This window comes from Octopus bimaculoides, chromosome 6, assembly GCF_001194135.2.
Source record: "Octopus bimaculoides isolate UCB-OBI-ISO-001 chromosome 6, ASM119413v2, whole genome shotgun sequence".
NCBI classification, from domain to species: Eukaryota; Metazoa; Mollusca; class Cephalopoda; order Octopoda; family Octopodidae; genus Octopus; species Octopus bimaculoides.
Window position 1 is genome coordinate 38,865,746 of NC_068986.1, and position 14,970 is coordinate 38,880,715.

General features: G+C 34.7%; 1 protein-coding gene across 1 annotated transcript; it reads left to right on the forward strand.

Annotated features, from left to right (window-relative positions):
• Positions 1–382: 382 nt before the first annotated feature.
• Positions 383–12,829, forward strand: LOC106881623 (inositol-pentakisphosphate 2-kinase). The gene is made up of 6 exons (XM_014932090.2): positions 383–514; positions 1,668–1,813; positions 3,684–3,822; positions 6,818–6,929; positions 9,533–9,606; positions 10,623–12,829. Exons 1-6 carry the CDS (start codon positions 510–512, stop codon positions 10,792–10,794), a joined length of 648 nt encoding a protein of 215 aa, XP_014787576.2. The 5' UTR covers positions 383–509; the 3' UTR covers positions 10,795–12,829.
• The last annotated feature ends 2,141 nt before the right edge of the window (positions 12,830–14,970 follow it).

Sequence of the window (14,970 nt, forward strand, 5' to 3'; positions counted from 1 at the left end):
CATAATATTATATGTCAGTTGTATGTCTAACATATGGAGAGATTTTGTTAAAATAGCTATCAAAAATGTTTGTCTTGATGCTATAAACAATTGAGTGAAATGATCTTAAACATTTAGCATCTGCTATTTCCAAAGTTAGATAACAATTATGAAAAATTGCCATTTTTTTGCTGCCTCCGTAGCAACAAAGATATTTTGTTATGGTGATTGCAGTTATGTGCCTTTATAGTCATGAGTTCAAATCCCACTGAAGTTGACTTTAGTTTTTCGTCTTTCCTGAATCAATAAAATAAAATACCATTCAAGCACTGGGTCAATTTAATCAAATTGATTTCCTATGCTGTATCAATGTAAAACACAGGTAAAATTAGTTACTTAAAACAACTTGTGAAACTCATTTTATATTTCAGAATGGAGTAGAAGTTTATAGTGAATATGTAAAAGAAGATCTTCCAGAAATTTTAGGAGATTTTTTAGGTGAACCAGTTCAAAATGCTGAAAATGCTAATATGAGGTGAATATTTATATTTGTTTTTCTATGAATTATTTTATAAACTTGTTAACATTGTGCAGTATTTGAAAGGAATAAATACCAGAACAACATAACATTAACTGTTTATGAAACAGGACTAATTTTATTTTCAGAATAATCAAGATTTTAGATGAGCTTTGTAAAATATTTATAAGCACTACAAGATTATGTCCCAACACTTTGTTTTTTCTTTTGTTACATTAACAACCTGTTTACCATCATCTCTTCACAGTCTATTCCATGTAGATGATGGTATTCTTCACTTGTCATTAACATGTATACATAGGCAATTATTCATAGATAACCGTGACACCTCACATTCAGACCTGTGCTGCTTCCATAAACAGAGACCTTGAAAATACCTCCAGTGGAGACATGACAGTCTAGCACAATGAAACAACTCTGTTCATATTATGAAAATAATGTTGTACTTCATCCTCTCTAGTGTTGGACAAACAACAATTAAAATATAATTAGAGTTGCTGGTACACTATCCTTGATGCTGTGTTTGTTATAATCTGACTTTTCTTAACCACATCACATACATAATGGTGCAAAAGTTACACCCCAAAGACTAGCATTCCTGTACAGAACTAAAGGTCAAGTAAGACTCGCATCAACGTATTACTCTCACATTTGGGAACTTACTGAAGTTTCTAGCATGAGGTTTTAGCTGCTTTAATTTATTTTATTTTTAAAAGATTTTTACAACTGGACTCATATCTCTACCTCTATGTTGGTTTGAACTCCTGTGAGCAAAACAGTGTAAAATATGACCACTATAAAATGTTAATGGAAACTAATCTACAACAGTTATAAGGTGGCTTTGACATAGATCTATGTTAGCAATGATAGATATGACTATATAGCTATTTTAATCCTTTAGCATTTAAAACCATATCTGGCCAAAATATTCTACCTGTTTTATGTTCAAATCAACTAGATCTTCGCCTCTCATACCTATGCATTAATGTTATTCTAAAAATAAGCAATCATATCATTAAAATCTCAGAGCAACAAGGTAATGCATGATTAATTCAAAACAATGGGAATAAATAAATATTACATTTGATAGAGAAATCTGAATGCTAAAGGGTTAATTCAATTACTAATGAGTGCTTTATTCTTCTTTCAGTTGTTTAGATGTCTTTATTAACCTTGTTGTTGATGCCTTGCACTACCCAATGGATACATGTACTCCAGTACACTATATCTCACAGAAAAGCCAAAACCAATCTCAGCGGTGTCTTAATAGCAGTTACAGAAGTACACCAGACGAAGGTAAGTAACCAATGTTTTTCACTGACAAGTAATCACTAATTTTTGGTAAACTGTCAGTTAATTACTGTATTTTGTGGCATAGAAGACTTGGTTCATTTTATTAAAAAACAAACTTCAAAATTACCATGCATCTTCCATGATGCTAGTTGAGAAGTTGAACTCTGCTGCAGCTACACTATCCTTGCTGCTGTGTTTGTTTGTTTACCAATGGCAGTGGTGTGGCAAGACCATGTACTGTGAAACTGAAATGTTGACTTCTCGTCTCAATGAAGTGGAATTTGTTGCTTTTTCACACTTTAAGTTTCAAGAACTACCAGGCCTTCACTGGTATCATAAAACATTTTCAGTCCTGTAAGACGAATGTATAAAGGAAACATAAACCAAATTGGCTACCACACTACTGATGTGATTTACCAATGGGAGAAGCAGGAGGGAGAATTCAAAACAGCAAACAGATAAAGCATAATCTCCTTACAATACCAGCAACATGACCATGTTTAGTAGAAACTTAAAAACATGAATATTAGACCAAAGAAACTTGGGGGTATGGTAAATATTTTATTTTCCTGAGCTGGTAAAAGGCATTCCATGGCTACCTTTTTTTAGTTCCCCATCACCACTGTCACTGCTCTCAGCGGGCTTTGAAAAAATTTCATGAGCACAACCTTACCATCTCTGACAAAGCCATAACAAAACGTGAACAATGATTAATCTTTAGCTCACTGTAAGTGCATCATGTCACTGTATGAGTTTTCTCCCCTGTGATAACAGGACAGAGAAAATGCAGTGTATTAAAGGTTAAATCTTGAACTTGATCATGTCCTCTTGTTTCTTAGTTAAGCAGTTTCTGTTCTTCTAAATACTGTTAAGTATAGGCATGTTGTAATGAGTTGAATAAATACACACTACATACATATACTGTGACGTTCTGACTGCAGATACACTACACCTTTTGTATCATGTTGACTATAGGTACACTGTGACATGCTAAGGACACACTATGCTTGCTGTTGGCAAGCTACACATGCTGAGACATTAAGAACAAGCTATACTTGCTTTGTCAAGGGCTGATGGCTTAGTGGTTAGGGTGTTGCACTCATGATTGTGAGATCGTGGTTTCAGTTCTTGGACAGGTGGTACATTGAGCAAAAACGTTATCTCACATTGCTCTGCAATTATTTCAACACCTGACATGTGATACACCATGCACCTCTTCAATTAATATCAATTTGACGGAAGAAGAGAGAGCTAATGTACAACACATACATTTGATCACTATAAACAAATCATTTGTGCAGGCTACTCAGCAAGAAATTGCAGAACCATCTTGGACTATGAGAGACAATCATCTTATTTGCTGTGATGTGTCAACTGTAAATGCTTTGCATTTGTTTTGACATTTTAAGATCACACTACACTTGCTGTGAAATGTGAAGGATATGCTACATTTTCTGTGACATGTGAAAAGAACAATACCCTATGCTTGCTGTGGCATGTTAACTAAAGATACACTACTCTTACTGTGATGAGCTGACAATGGGTATATTGTTCTTACTTTGTTGTGTATATGTCATTCTTCCTTTATGGTAACCCACAAAGGATACAACAGTTTTTCTCACATATATTATGTTGATGTACATATTTAAATTAGGGTTTAAATATTTACCCTGAATTTATTTTTTAAGTTTGTTCAAGTATAAAACACTTGAGTTTGTTTTCTGAACCTAACCATCACTTTTGATTTTGAATTTTATTAACTACTTTTCCTTTGAGCCTATTAACATTTGTCTTTGATATTTGATCCTAATTACTTTTTGTTGCTTGATATTTTGCACTCTATGACCTTGTGTCTTACATTGAATATTTACAGACACGGATTACTACTTTCCACCTGGTTGCATTCTCGAGAAAATACTTTCAGTTCAGTATTTGGATGATTTGGATATAGAAGGAATTTACCCTCTTTATCAACAATTGCAAAAGCATTTTCAAAAGCATCCTGAAGATAGGTGAGGAAAAAAAAAATACTACATTTTTGGCTGTTCTATCCTGTTTTCTAGATACACTAAATTTTTAATAAAAGCAAAAAGAGTATATTTATATGGGCACAGGTTTGAATGAGTGGCTATGTGGTTTACTTCAAAATGATGTGATTTGGTGTTGAATCCCATTGTATGGCACTTTAGGGCATCATCTCTACACTTTGAGTTGGCCAATACCATCTGAGTGAAATTTGGTTGACAGATGCCCAATATATATCATCATCATCTTTTAACATCCATTTTCCATGCTGGCATAGATTGATGGGTTGGCCAGTTTGACAGGATCAGACAAGTCAAAGGACTGTATTATGTTCCAATGTATACTTTGGTATGATTTCTATGGTTGAATGCATCATACAATCTGCTTTTCACTTTGAGAGAGAAACCTTTTGTTACCAACAGAGATAAAAGCTCTCTGAAATTTTCCCAGCCTGTTTTTATTCTAGCCTTTTTACTTCAGAACATCCTCCTAAACTACTAATGAGTCACCTATATGACAGAAGTTATTTACTACCTCTGGGAACCCTCCTGAGTATTTGAGAAAGCTATTTCCCATGCATGCTTAGTGCTTGTTGCTAATAAGCATCTGCCACATATAAAGTCTATTTTTTCCATTAACCAGCCTATGATACCACTGCACCTCTTGTGTGTCCATAGTTTGCACTTGGTACACTGCATAGAATTTCTGCATATTGAGCTAGACAATTTTCTCTGTTTTCTTACTTGCTAAATTTGAGATCCTTCAAATCCAGGTTTTGCTTCGACACTTGGAATTTCTTTTCCAATTCTACTACAGATCCAGCTGTTTAAATACAGGCAACTAGACTATGTAAACTAATGTAAAATCAGTGCATTAAGTTAGACCATTACACAAAAAAGGAGAAAAATTATCCTTTTGAGAGGCATTGATATGATTGACTAAAACATTCAAAACCAGTGCCCCAACAAGGCCACATTCCAGTGTCTGGAACAATTAACCTTTTAGTATTCAAACTGGCCATATCCAGGCTTAAATATTCTACCTGTTAAACAGGTAGATTATTTAGGCCTGGATATGTTCAAACCAGCCAGATGCAGCCTCTCATACCTACTCTACAATGTCCTTCAAAAATAAGCAACCACATTATGAAATCTCAAAGCTGCAAGATGATGCCTGATTGATTCAAAACAATGTGACAGAATAATCTGAATGCTAAAGGGTTAAAGAAGTTCTATATAAAAAAATATAGTAAAGGGATTTTTTATATACATATCATGTCATCATTGTTTTAGCATCCATTTTTCCATGCATAACATGGGTCAGTCAGAATTCATCTATAGCTAGATGCCATTCATGTTGTCAACTTTCACCCAATTCCAAGCAAGCTAATATTCCCTCATGACCACACACTTTGTCAGAAGACTGGGAATGGACACTACTTGTGTGACAGTAAGGTTCGTTTAAAGGTGTTGTGTAATGTCAAGGCAAGAAGAAACAAACATACACACAAATAGACAACAGGCTTCTTTTAATATGCCTCTACGAAATGCACTCACAAGGCTTTGGTCAATCTGGACTGTAGTAGAAGACATTTGCCAAAGCTGCTAAGCAGTGGGACTGAACCTGAAACCATATGATTAGGAAAGACTTCTTAACCACATGTAACACAGCTATGCCTGTGCCTAGTCATGGCTGTGTAGTTAAAAAGTTTGCTTTGTAACCATGTTGCTTGAGGACCATTACGACAGCATGAATATTGTCAGCTGGTGTTGTACAGGAGTCAGCCAATACCTTGTGAGTGAAATTAGTTGACAGAAATTGAAGAAGCCTGTAAATAAATGAATTTATGTGTGAAGGCACATGATCTAGTGGTTAAGGTGTTGCACACGTGGTCATAAGAACATGGTTTCGATTCCCAAACCAGGCAGTATACTGTGTTCTTGAACAAAACACTTCATTTCGCGTTGCTCCAGTTCACTCAGCTGTAAATGGATAACCCTTGCAATGGACTGACGTCCTATTCAGTGGGTAATGTTGGCCCGTCTGCCTAGCCAGCGGGATGGCTTCATTTAAAAGCTACAAGAAGACAAGGAAGCGCATTGTGACTATCCCAGCGGTGTATACTATCAAATATTCTTATTGATACGTGTGTATGAGAGAGAGGGGGGGGAGAACGGATTCGTATTTCCCCATCACTTGTGTTCACTCATCGTAAACAACAATACACAAGCTGTGGGTAGGTGTTCTTTTCTTGCAGTCAACTGGGCTTCTTGACATATTGCCGATCTTTGTCAACAAAAAGCTCATTCAAACGATGTTGTTTGTTTACAGTTCACTGCTTAACTATGTCCGAGCTGTTCATTTTTCGATAAACTTAGGAGTTATTTATTACCTTGCTTGGAAACAGGTGGGGGTTGGTGACAGGAATGGCATGCAGCTATAGAAAATCTACTTCAATAAATTCCTTCCGACCCATGCAAGCATGGAAAAGTGAACATTAAAATGATGATGATTACATCAAATTTACTATGAACTATGGTAGCAAAGTTTTAAGTGGTGTAATTGTTCCTGTAATTGTGACTGTACTGTACACTGGTGCTATCCAGAAACTCTTAGCGTTCCAGAGGTTTTGTTCACATCATATTTGTCACATTTCACACATTAACAGAAAATATACCAGTCAAGGAGAGAGCCCTACACGGTCGATTGATTTGCTAGAAATAGCAGCAAAATTTCTCCAATCAAACTTCACTATCTTAAACAAGCAAGGACACATTTGATAATATAGTCTTTAGATAGCCCTTCAAAAGACAAGATACTTCGTGACTAGAACTTTGTTCAATCAAGGTTGTTTGGGAGGATTAAACAACAAAAAACACACAAAAGTCCCCCCCCCCTCCGATATTATTTGTGTACCATTTTTGTTGTACTTTTTTCCTTTGAACAAAACATGGTTATTTACGAATCTTTTTTCTTTTTTAGACAAAAGTATTGCCTGGACGGTCCTTACCGGGGGGACAACTGGTATGTGGTTTCTAATAACAACAACATCGAGGATGCAGGAAATTCAGACATACTTTATACAATGATTAAGGTGAGGTTTATTTATAATTTTATCATTTTCGACAAATGCTATGTATACGAGTGTCTCTAGACGTGCGTTTGTGTTCTATCCGACTTCGTCCCCATTTAGTGGACCTAAAGCAGAACAGCCTTTTTCTTTTTTTTTTCTCTCAAACTGTGTTCATAAATGTTTTTTCCTACACAAATGTGCCCCAACTCGTTGATAACTTCCAGAAAAATGGGTTTTAAAATTTTTATTTTCTTCGTGAAATTTTCTACAAATAGTTTTCAGATGGTTTACAATACGATTATATTGGAATTTAATGTAAAGGGCCTAAAGTGGACCCTATAACTGAGGGAGAATAAGAGTGTGCAGTGATTCTAGGCGGGTAACCGAAAGAAAGATGGAACATATTTACAATCGTGAAAGGGTGGTGGAGATGGAGAGAGTAACCAAATAGTAATCGCTAATTGGTGAGGAGGTAGTGACATAAGGGAAAAGGAAAGAGTTAATAGTGGTGAAATGTGTGTGTTGGTTGGTAGTACAACAGGACAAGTATAATAAATGAGATGGCAGGGAAGAGCAAAGAGATAGGAATCATGGAGAGAAGAGGATGTAAGGTGATAGGTAGAAGGTAGGGTTGGTGGGGAACATATATATAACAGCTTCTTAAAGGTATATTTTTCCATTGGTAGACAGGTCTTCTGTAGTATCACATATCATTATGGTCCTTTATCGTCTCTTCTGTGAGTTGCACTTCATTCCAGGGTCTTCCTTGGTTTCCCTCTGCCACAGGTTCCACTAATTTGGAGTGCTCAACACTTTTGTATGCAGCAGCCATCTCGACATGCATCACATACCCATACCAGCACAGCCTCCGTTTTGCACACACCTGATTTTCAATGGAATACACTTGTTTTGAATTTTTTTTCCTTTCTCGTGGAAACCTAGTTTTTGAGGTGTAGGTTTGACACTGTTATGAATGGTTATCAAAATTCTGAGGCCTGGTACTTAAATATTAATTAAACTCTTAGACTTCAATTATTTAGAGTCTTTACAAGTAAGACACAACTGTTAGTGAGCAGCTAACATGTATATTTATATATGCCTCATTCATACATGTAGTACTGTAAATATTCATGTATTTAACTCATTATGAGTTGCCTAGTAATCCAAATTGAATTATTACTCTAGACAGCCTCCACCAAAAATTACTTTTCTTCTCAGCAGAACTTTTGGGGTTAATCATTGTCTGAGACTAATCTCAGTAGAATGGAGAAAACATGTAATAAATTCTGGGGAGCTAGTTGTTATTGATCTATCTGTCCATTATGAAGTTTAATTAAATGTAGAAATTCTTACAGAATGTACACAAAATATTAATCATCAATTCTTCAGATTTGTTCATATCTGCTTGACTATCCTGTCTTCCTGTGGCTATGTTGTCAAATATGTTCTTTTAAAGACTAGGATGTAATTAGAGAGAAATTTTATTTTTAGCAGATCAAGAGACTGCATATAGGTTCCTTTATTGGTTAGTATGTCATCATAATCATCATTTAATGTCTGTTGTCCATGCTGGCGTGGGTTGGATGGTTTGACCAAGGCTGGCAAGCTGGAAGGCTGCACCAGAGACCAGTCTGATTGGCATGGTTTCTACAGCTGAGGGTGCTTTTGTGTGACTGCCATGCAGTGGGACTGAACCTGAAGCCTTGAGGTTGGGAAACGAAATCTGCTAGGACTGCGATTTTACTTGGCTTCATGGGTCTTCTTCTCAAGCACAACATAATGCCATAGGTCTCAGTCATTGCCTCCATGAGGCCTAACACTCAAAAGGTGCTCTTTACATGACACCAGCATCAGCTATGACTATGATTTCACTTGGTTTGACATATTTTCTCAAGCAAAGCTTATTGCCAAAGGACTCAGCCACTAGTCATTACCTCTGTGAGGCCCAAAATTCAAAGATCATGCTTCACCACCTCATGTCTTCCTAGGTCTACCTCTACCACAGGTTCCCTCCAATTAGAGATAGGCACTTCTTTACACAGCTGTTCTCATTGATATGCATCACATGGCCATACCAGTAGTCGTCTCTCTTGCACACCACATCTGATGCCTCTTATGCTCAACATTTTTCTCAAGATGCTTACACTCTGTGAACATACACAGACATGGCACATCCAGTGAAACAAACTGGCTGCATTTCTTTCAAGCCTACGCATGTCCTAAGCTGTCAGAGCCACTGTTTCACTGCTATGAAGGATAGCTGTTCGCACACAGGCATCATACAATCTGCCTTTCACTCTGAGAGAGAGGCCTTTTGTTGCCAGCAAAGGTAGGAGCTCTCTGAACTTTGCCCAGCCTAATCTTATTCCCATAGCTACACTCTGAGCATTCACCTCCACTACTAACTTGGTCACCTAGATAACAGAAGTTATCTACTACCCCACTGACAGTTAATGGAATCTATTTTTTGTACATTTTTGGTGTTTATTGTACCTGTGCATCTTCCACACACAAAAGCTATTTTCCCTGTTAACCTTCCTTTGATATTGCTGCACCTCTTGTGTGATGATAGCTTACACTGAGTGCATCACATTAATAAAAATATTTTTGCTTTCTTTTTGTAGGTGAAGCAATTTCTTGTGGCACAAACTGTAAAAGACTGCTCCATTATTCTTGCGATGCAGAGACAAGATAATCGGTAAAGTTTTTTTTTTTAAATTTATTTAAATTCCTTTCATTAAAGATCTCAAATTTACACAGGTGAGAGAATCATTTGATTGTAATATCGTCTCAAGAGTCTTACAGTCATAGAGGAAATGAAATGGTTTCAATCAGGAATTCGATCTGGGTTGCTATCTCAGCTAACCAAGAACTGAATTCTTACTGAATATATTTGCCACCTTAAATTTACAAGTAAAGGCACAGGAATAAAAAAAATTTTTAAAAGTCGAGTGACATCTTATTATCTCTTTCAGATACTAAAATCTCCAAGGTTTTTCTCATCAATGAAAGTCACTACTCTAAATATTAGATTTTCTTTCTCACATTGCACCAACATATTATTATAGGATTGGTTATCTATTTACATTGTTTGTATAGTAGTGTAATTTGTGAATGAAACAGATAGCAAGCCTTAAATTAGGTTAATGTAAATTTGTGTCAAAAACTGGCCAGAATGTAGACAATAGAAAGGCTGGAATGCATAGATAGTTATTGGGGTGAACTGGAAAAAGGAAATTGAATATTTCATGCATTTAGCCTAGCACTATGCCATTCCTCCACAGCATTCTACTTCCAATTATATAATTGTAGTTTTTCATGCTTGAGAAAGATAGTTCTGCAATTTCTTGCAAAACGTTCTGCAATAATGGTGTGCTTATAGTGATCAAATGTTTATACTGCACATAAGCTCACTCCCGCCATCAAATCAACATTGTCTGTGTGCCACACGTCAGTGGAGCAGTGCAGTGCAAAATAAAGTGTTTTGCTCAAGAACATAACACACTGACAGGTCTGGGAATTGGACCCATAATTTCACTATCATGAGTGCAACGCCCAAACCACTAAATTATGTGCTGTCCTCCAATTCCAATATTATACAGGATTATTGTTACCAATTATTTTAAATAATATTCTGATTTAAACCTGCTGTAGCCATTGTTTTTGCATTATTAAGAATTGAATATATTTTTTCCCTTTAATTTTATTTTTCAGTTCGGATATGTCAGGTGTCTCTTATTTAACAGACTGCTTTGGACAACCCTATAAGCATTCCTTGGCTATTATTGACTTGGATCCTAAACCATATGAAAAAATTCCCGTTTATATGAAAGAAGATGAAACTATAGTTAATACTTACTTGAAATCACAATTTGCTGTTCCTTGAAAGAAAGAAAGATGTATGTTTGGTTCAGAACAGCTTGAGAAACCAATTTACATAAAGAGAAGTAAAAAGATAATTTACTTTCTGATGCGTTCAATAAGGAAAGGAAAAAAAAAATTAAATTTTTGTTGCAGAAAGTATTGCCCCAGAATTCAGTGTGTCTAATTCCAGGCACTTTACACGAAAGGAACAGTATTGCTGAAATACTGATATAGCATCGTAATAAAGAATGAAAATATTTTGGTGAGAAATAGAATGGGGAGATGCTATTCATTTGCTATTATAAGTTTCTCCTCTTAACATCATTGTTATTCCCTTTGGATCCCAAGTGAATAATAATAATTTGTAAGTGCTTGAATACAAATTATTAATTCTAATATAATCTTGCTGTTAGAAAGCACTGCATTATGGAAATAATTGAAATGAAACCAAATTTGCAATCCCAACACCAATGTTATAATTTTTGAGTTTTACTCACAGTAAACTTATGTGATAGCATATTACCTAAGGAAAACAATTGGGCAGACATGAATAATGTTGTTCATGCTTCAGTTTTTAGATTGAAAATATTATTTTGATTAAAGTATGGACTTTATATATAATTGTCTATATTTTAATACGTTCAAGAAAGTTTTTTTTTATTTAATTACAGACTTTATCTTTCGCCTATATGATAATCATACAAATGTTTGACATCTGCATAAAAACTTTGTTGCGAACATACATCATAAAATTAATTTTTTAATAAAATATAATGGATGGGGGGGAGGGGTAATCATTTATTTTATTGAACAAAAAAAAAAAAAAAGGGGCAGGGACCCTACAAAAATGAGAATTAAGATTGCTATTCATCGCACCAACATTCGTAAGGACTTCCTCCTCCTCCCCATGATTGATATGGGTTAATTATGCTTTCAGAATTGCCTTTTACCATTTGTCCTTCAAAAATATTTATGAAAATAAGAGTAATGCTGAAGTCTGGACTTCATTTTCCAATTTAACATTTCCAATCACAGTATTATATACTTCTGATGATTTTCGCAATCTGTAAGTAGCAAGAAAGCATTCTGTGTCTATACTTAATCATATGAATGTTGATATTCATAATTTTTGTTTTAACTCAACTTATTTGGCTGTGGTCTTTTGAGAGAAACAGAATTATTCCAAATAAAATCTATTTCTCTGATGTCGAATTAATGTATTAAACACCATCTCATTTGAAAATATTTTTTCAATTTTAATGAACCATCCTTGTGGTACACTTTCAGAATGACATTATTCAGATCAATCTTACATAGCATATCAAATTTCCTTCCAAATTAATAACTATGCTTTCAAAACTGTATGCTGCTGGCTTTTTGTTCAGAACAGATAAAAAAAAGTAGTTTAAGTAACAAAATCTGTCCAAGAAATCACATACATTTAAAATATAGTTCTTTTAAGTTCTGAATTAAGGTAAAGAAGACAATTAGAGGTTTTTGATGCCTTAGAGTTTTAATTTTTCATTAATGTTATATAAAATTAATTATGAAAGCAGAACACCTTAAAAGTATCTTATTCAGGGATCCCTTCTTGAAGTCACCATTAGTGAGCTTAGTTACAATGACACTTGAATAATCTTGTACCTAAAAAATATATACACAATTTTATTTTTTTCATATATACCTCCATTTTGACAAGTGGGAATTGCTATGTAGTATGGTATTGCAGAGCAATATCCATTTGTCTAAATGGCAGTAAACATATGCTGTTCATATACCTTCCATTCTAATTAAACAGGAGGGGAGAAATGGCAGTAAATTTAGATTGACTATAATTTACAAAACCAAATGAGAAATTTTACAGTTTTTTTAAATATCATAATTTCAACTGTACACAACACTGGCCAATTATGACAATTATTGAGTAAAATACTGGTGCACACATAATTATAAAAGATCAAGCAGGTACTGTAACTGACAAATAAAAACTGAATTCAGAAGCTACTGCTGTCCAATAAAACCTAAATGATTTATTGAATAAATTATTACAGACATTTTCCACTGGTTTAATATTTTGTTTTTTGATGTTTTTGTTATATTTAAATTTGTAGATATACATAAACTGTGATAGAAATTTATTAGCACTTTGGAACACAATTCAAAATTATGTAATTATTTTAGTTTAAGATATTAAACATAATTCCATAAACATTAAAATAATTAATTTAATGCTTGCATAATTAATATATCAGATTGTCTTTATATTATTTTACTCCAATTACATCTCTCAACAGAGACTATATTACTTAGTGAAACTTTTTGCAAAGCAATTTCACAAACATTTATAGCTTAAGAATTTTTTTTTTTAATAGTCATTTCAATTACCAGGGAATAAAGCAATGGAATGTTTTCCAATCATCAGGTGGTTATCCTCAATGACTGATGTAGCAGCACCGTCCACCGATACAAAGACAAGAGCTCTAAAGGCAGAGGCATCAAATTCATGAACCCAGTTATGGAAGTAGCACAATTAATTAGGAAGAGAATTAACTGTGTTTTAGAGATTGAACCAAGACAGAAGATTATCCATGCCCTCTTTTTAGCTTAAAACTTCTTGTGCAGGTCTCACTAAGAGTAAGCCACAAAATGCTTGTCAAAGACTTTCTACAGGTCACCAGAATACTGCAATCTGGTAGAAAAGAAAAGTGAGTATATGAATGGCTTGAGTCATTTACATGGGTGCTTTTAACAATGAGTTCAGCTAAGAATTTGGCAGACAGCTAGTTCAGTCACCTGTTATTGAACTATATAAAATTTCAATATTAGGTTGCTGTGAGAATGTGCCAAAGACCCATATCTCATAGCTTTATTCAAGTTTGAAACATGGGAGCCAGGTCTTGAATTAGCACAAAAGAATACAGAAATCTGCCATAAGAAATGGCTGTTTTCAATATGCAAATAAGGAATACAAAGTAATTTTATACTGCATCCCATTAAGTGTATAAAAGGTGCATGGGTTCACATAGGATGAAATGAAATTTCATATCAAAATAGCTGACAGCTTTTGTTACCTAGGTAACCTAATTAGCAGTAGAGGTGGGTGCTGCTTAAGTATAGTGGGGAAAAAAGCTCCGAGTGAATGGTAGATTCTATGTTGTTTATAAAGTGTGAAATAAAGACACCTAGCGCAAAAGCTGGATAGAACTATGTTGGTATAGTTTGAATGTGTGATAATAGAGTGCATGAACAACAAAGCAAAAGAGTGGGTAGAGATATCTAAAAAGAATCAGATGTGCAAAACAGAAAACTTAATATGGATATGTGGTGTATATGAAGAATAAAAGTCAGGTGAAAGAAGTGCACCAAACAATCCAAGTGGAAAAGAACCTGCAGAAAAAAGTGAGACACTATACAAAAGTAGATCTGTCCAACCCATAAAAGCATGGGAGAAAAAGATGAGATGACCATGGCCTGGAACACCACCACTCTTTGCTAAACAACAGCTTGTATTCACAAGACAAACAGTTTGTTGTTAAAAAGAAAGATTATCTTAATAGATAATACTGAGAACTTATAATACATACATTTGTTATCAAGCATGGGTAATTTCCATATGTGCTACACTGATACTCCACTTTCTGTACACTATAAACAGTGTCATCATTCAAACTTGTGGCATTTAATTTATGAAACAATATTTCAAGTTTATCTCGTGTTAACAACACTTCTAACAATTAATTTAAAGTAAGGTTTGCATATTTAAGGAAATAAAATTGTAAGTTACACCTGATTAGCTAATATCATACAATGAAAATTTTTGGAAAATATATAATACTAGCAGAGGCACCCGGCGTTGCTTGGGAATGAAATTGTTGCTTATGTACTTGAAGAAAAAAAGGCAAAATATGCTGTATAGAAATTTGAGGACATTCTGTAGATGGACTCTCAGATGAATGATGGCTGGGCGCCTCTCATGAATGGGGAAAATTGAAGATGTGCCAAAAAGCCTCATTGGTACTTGGAAACTTTTACGAAAATTAAAATGGGGATTAAATGAAAAAAATGATTTACGTGAATATCCTCACAAGAGTAATTGAAATAAATGTCGATTGTGGAACCCGCGCGCGCACGCATACACACGTGTGTCTTTGTAAATATGTTTGTATACATTTATGTATGTGTGTTTGTAAGAGACAGA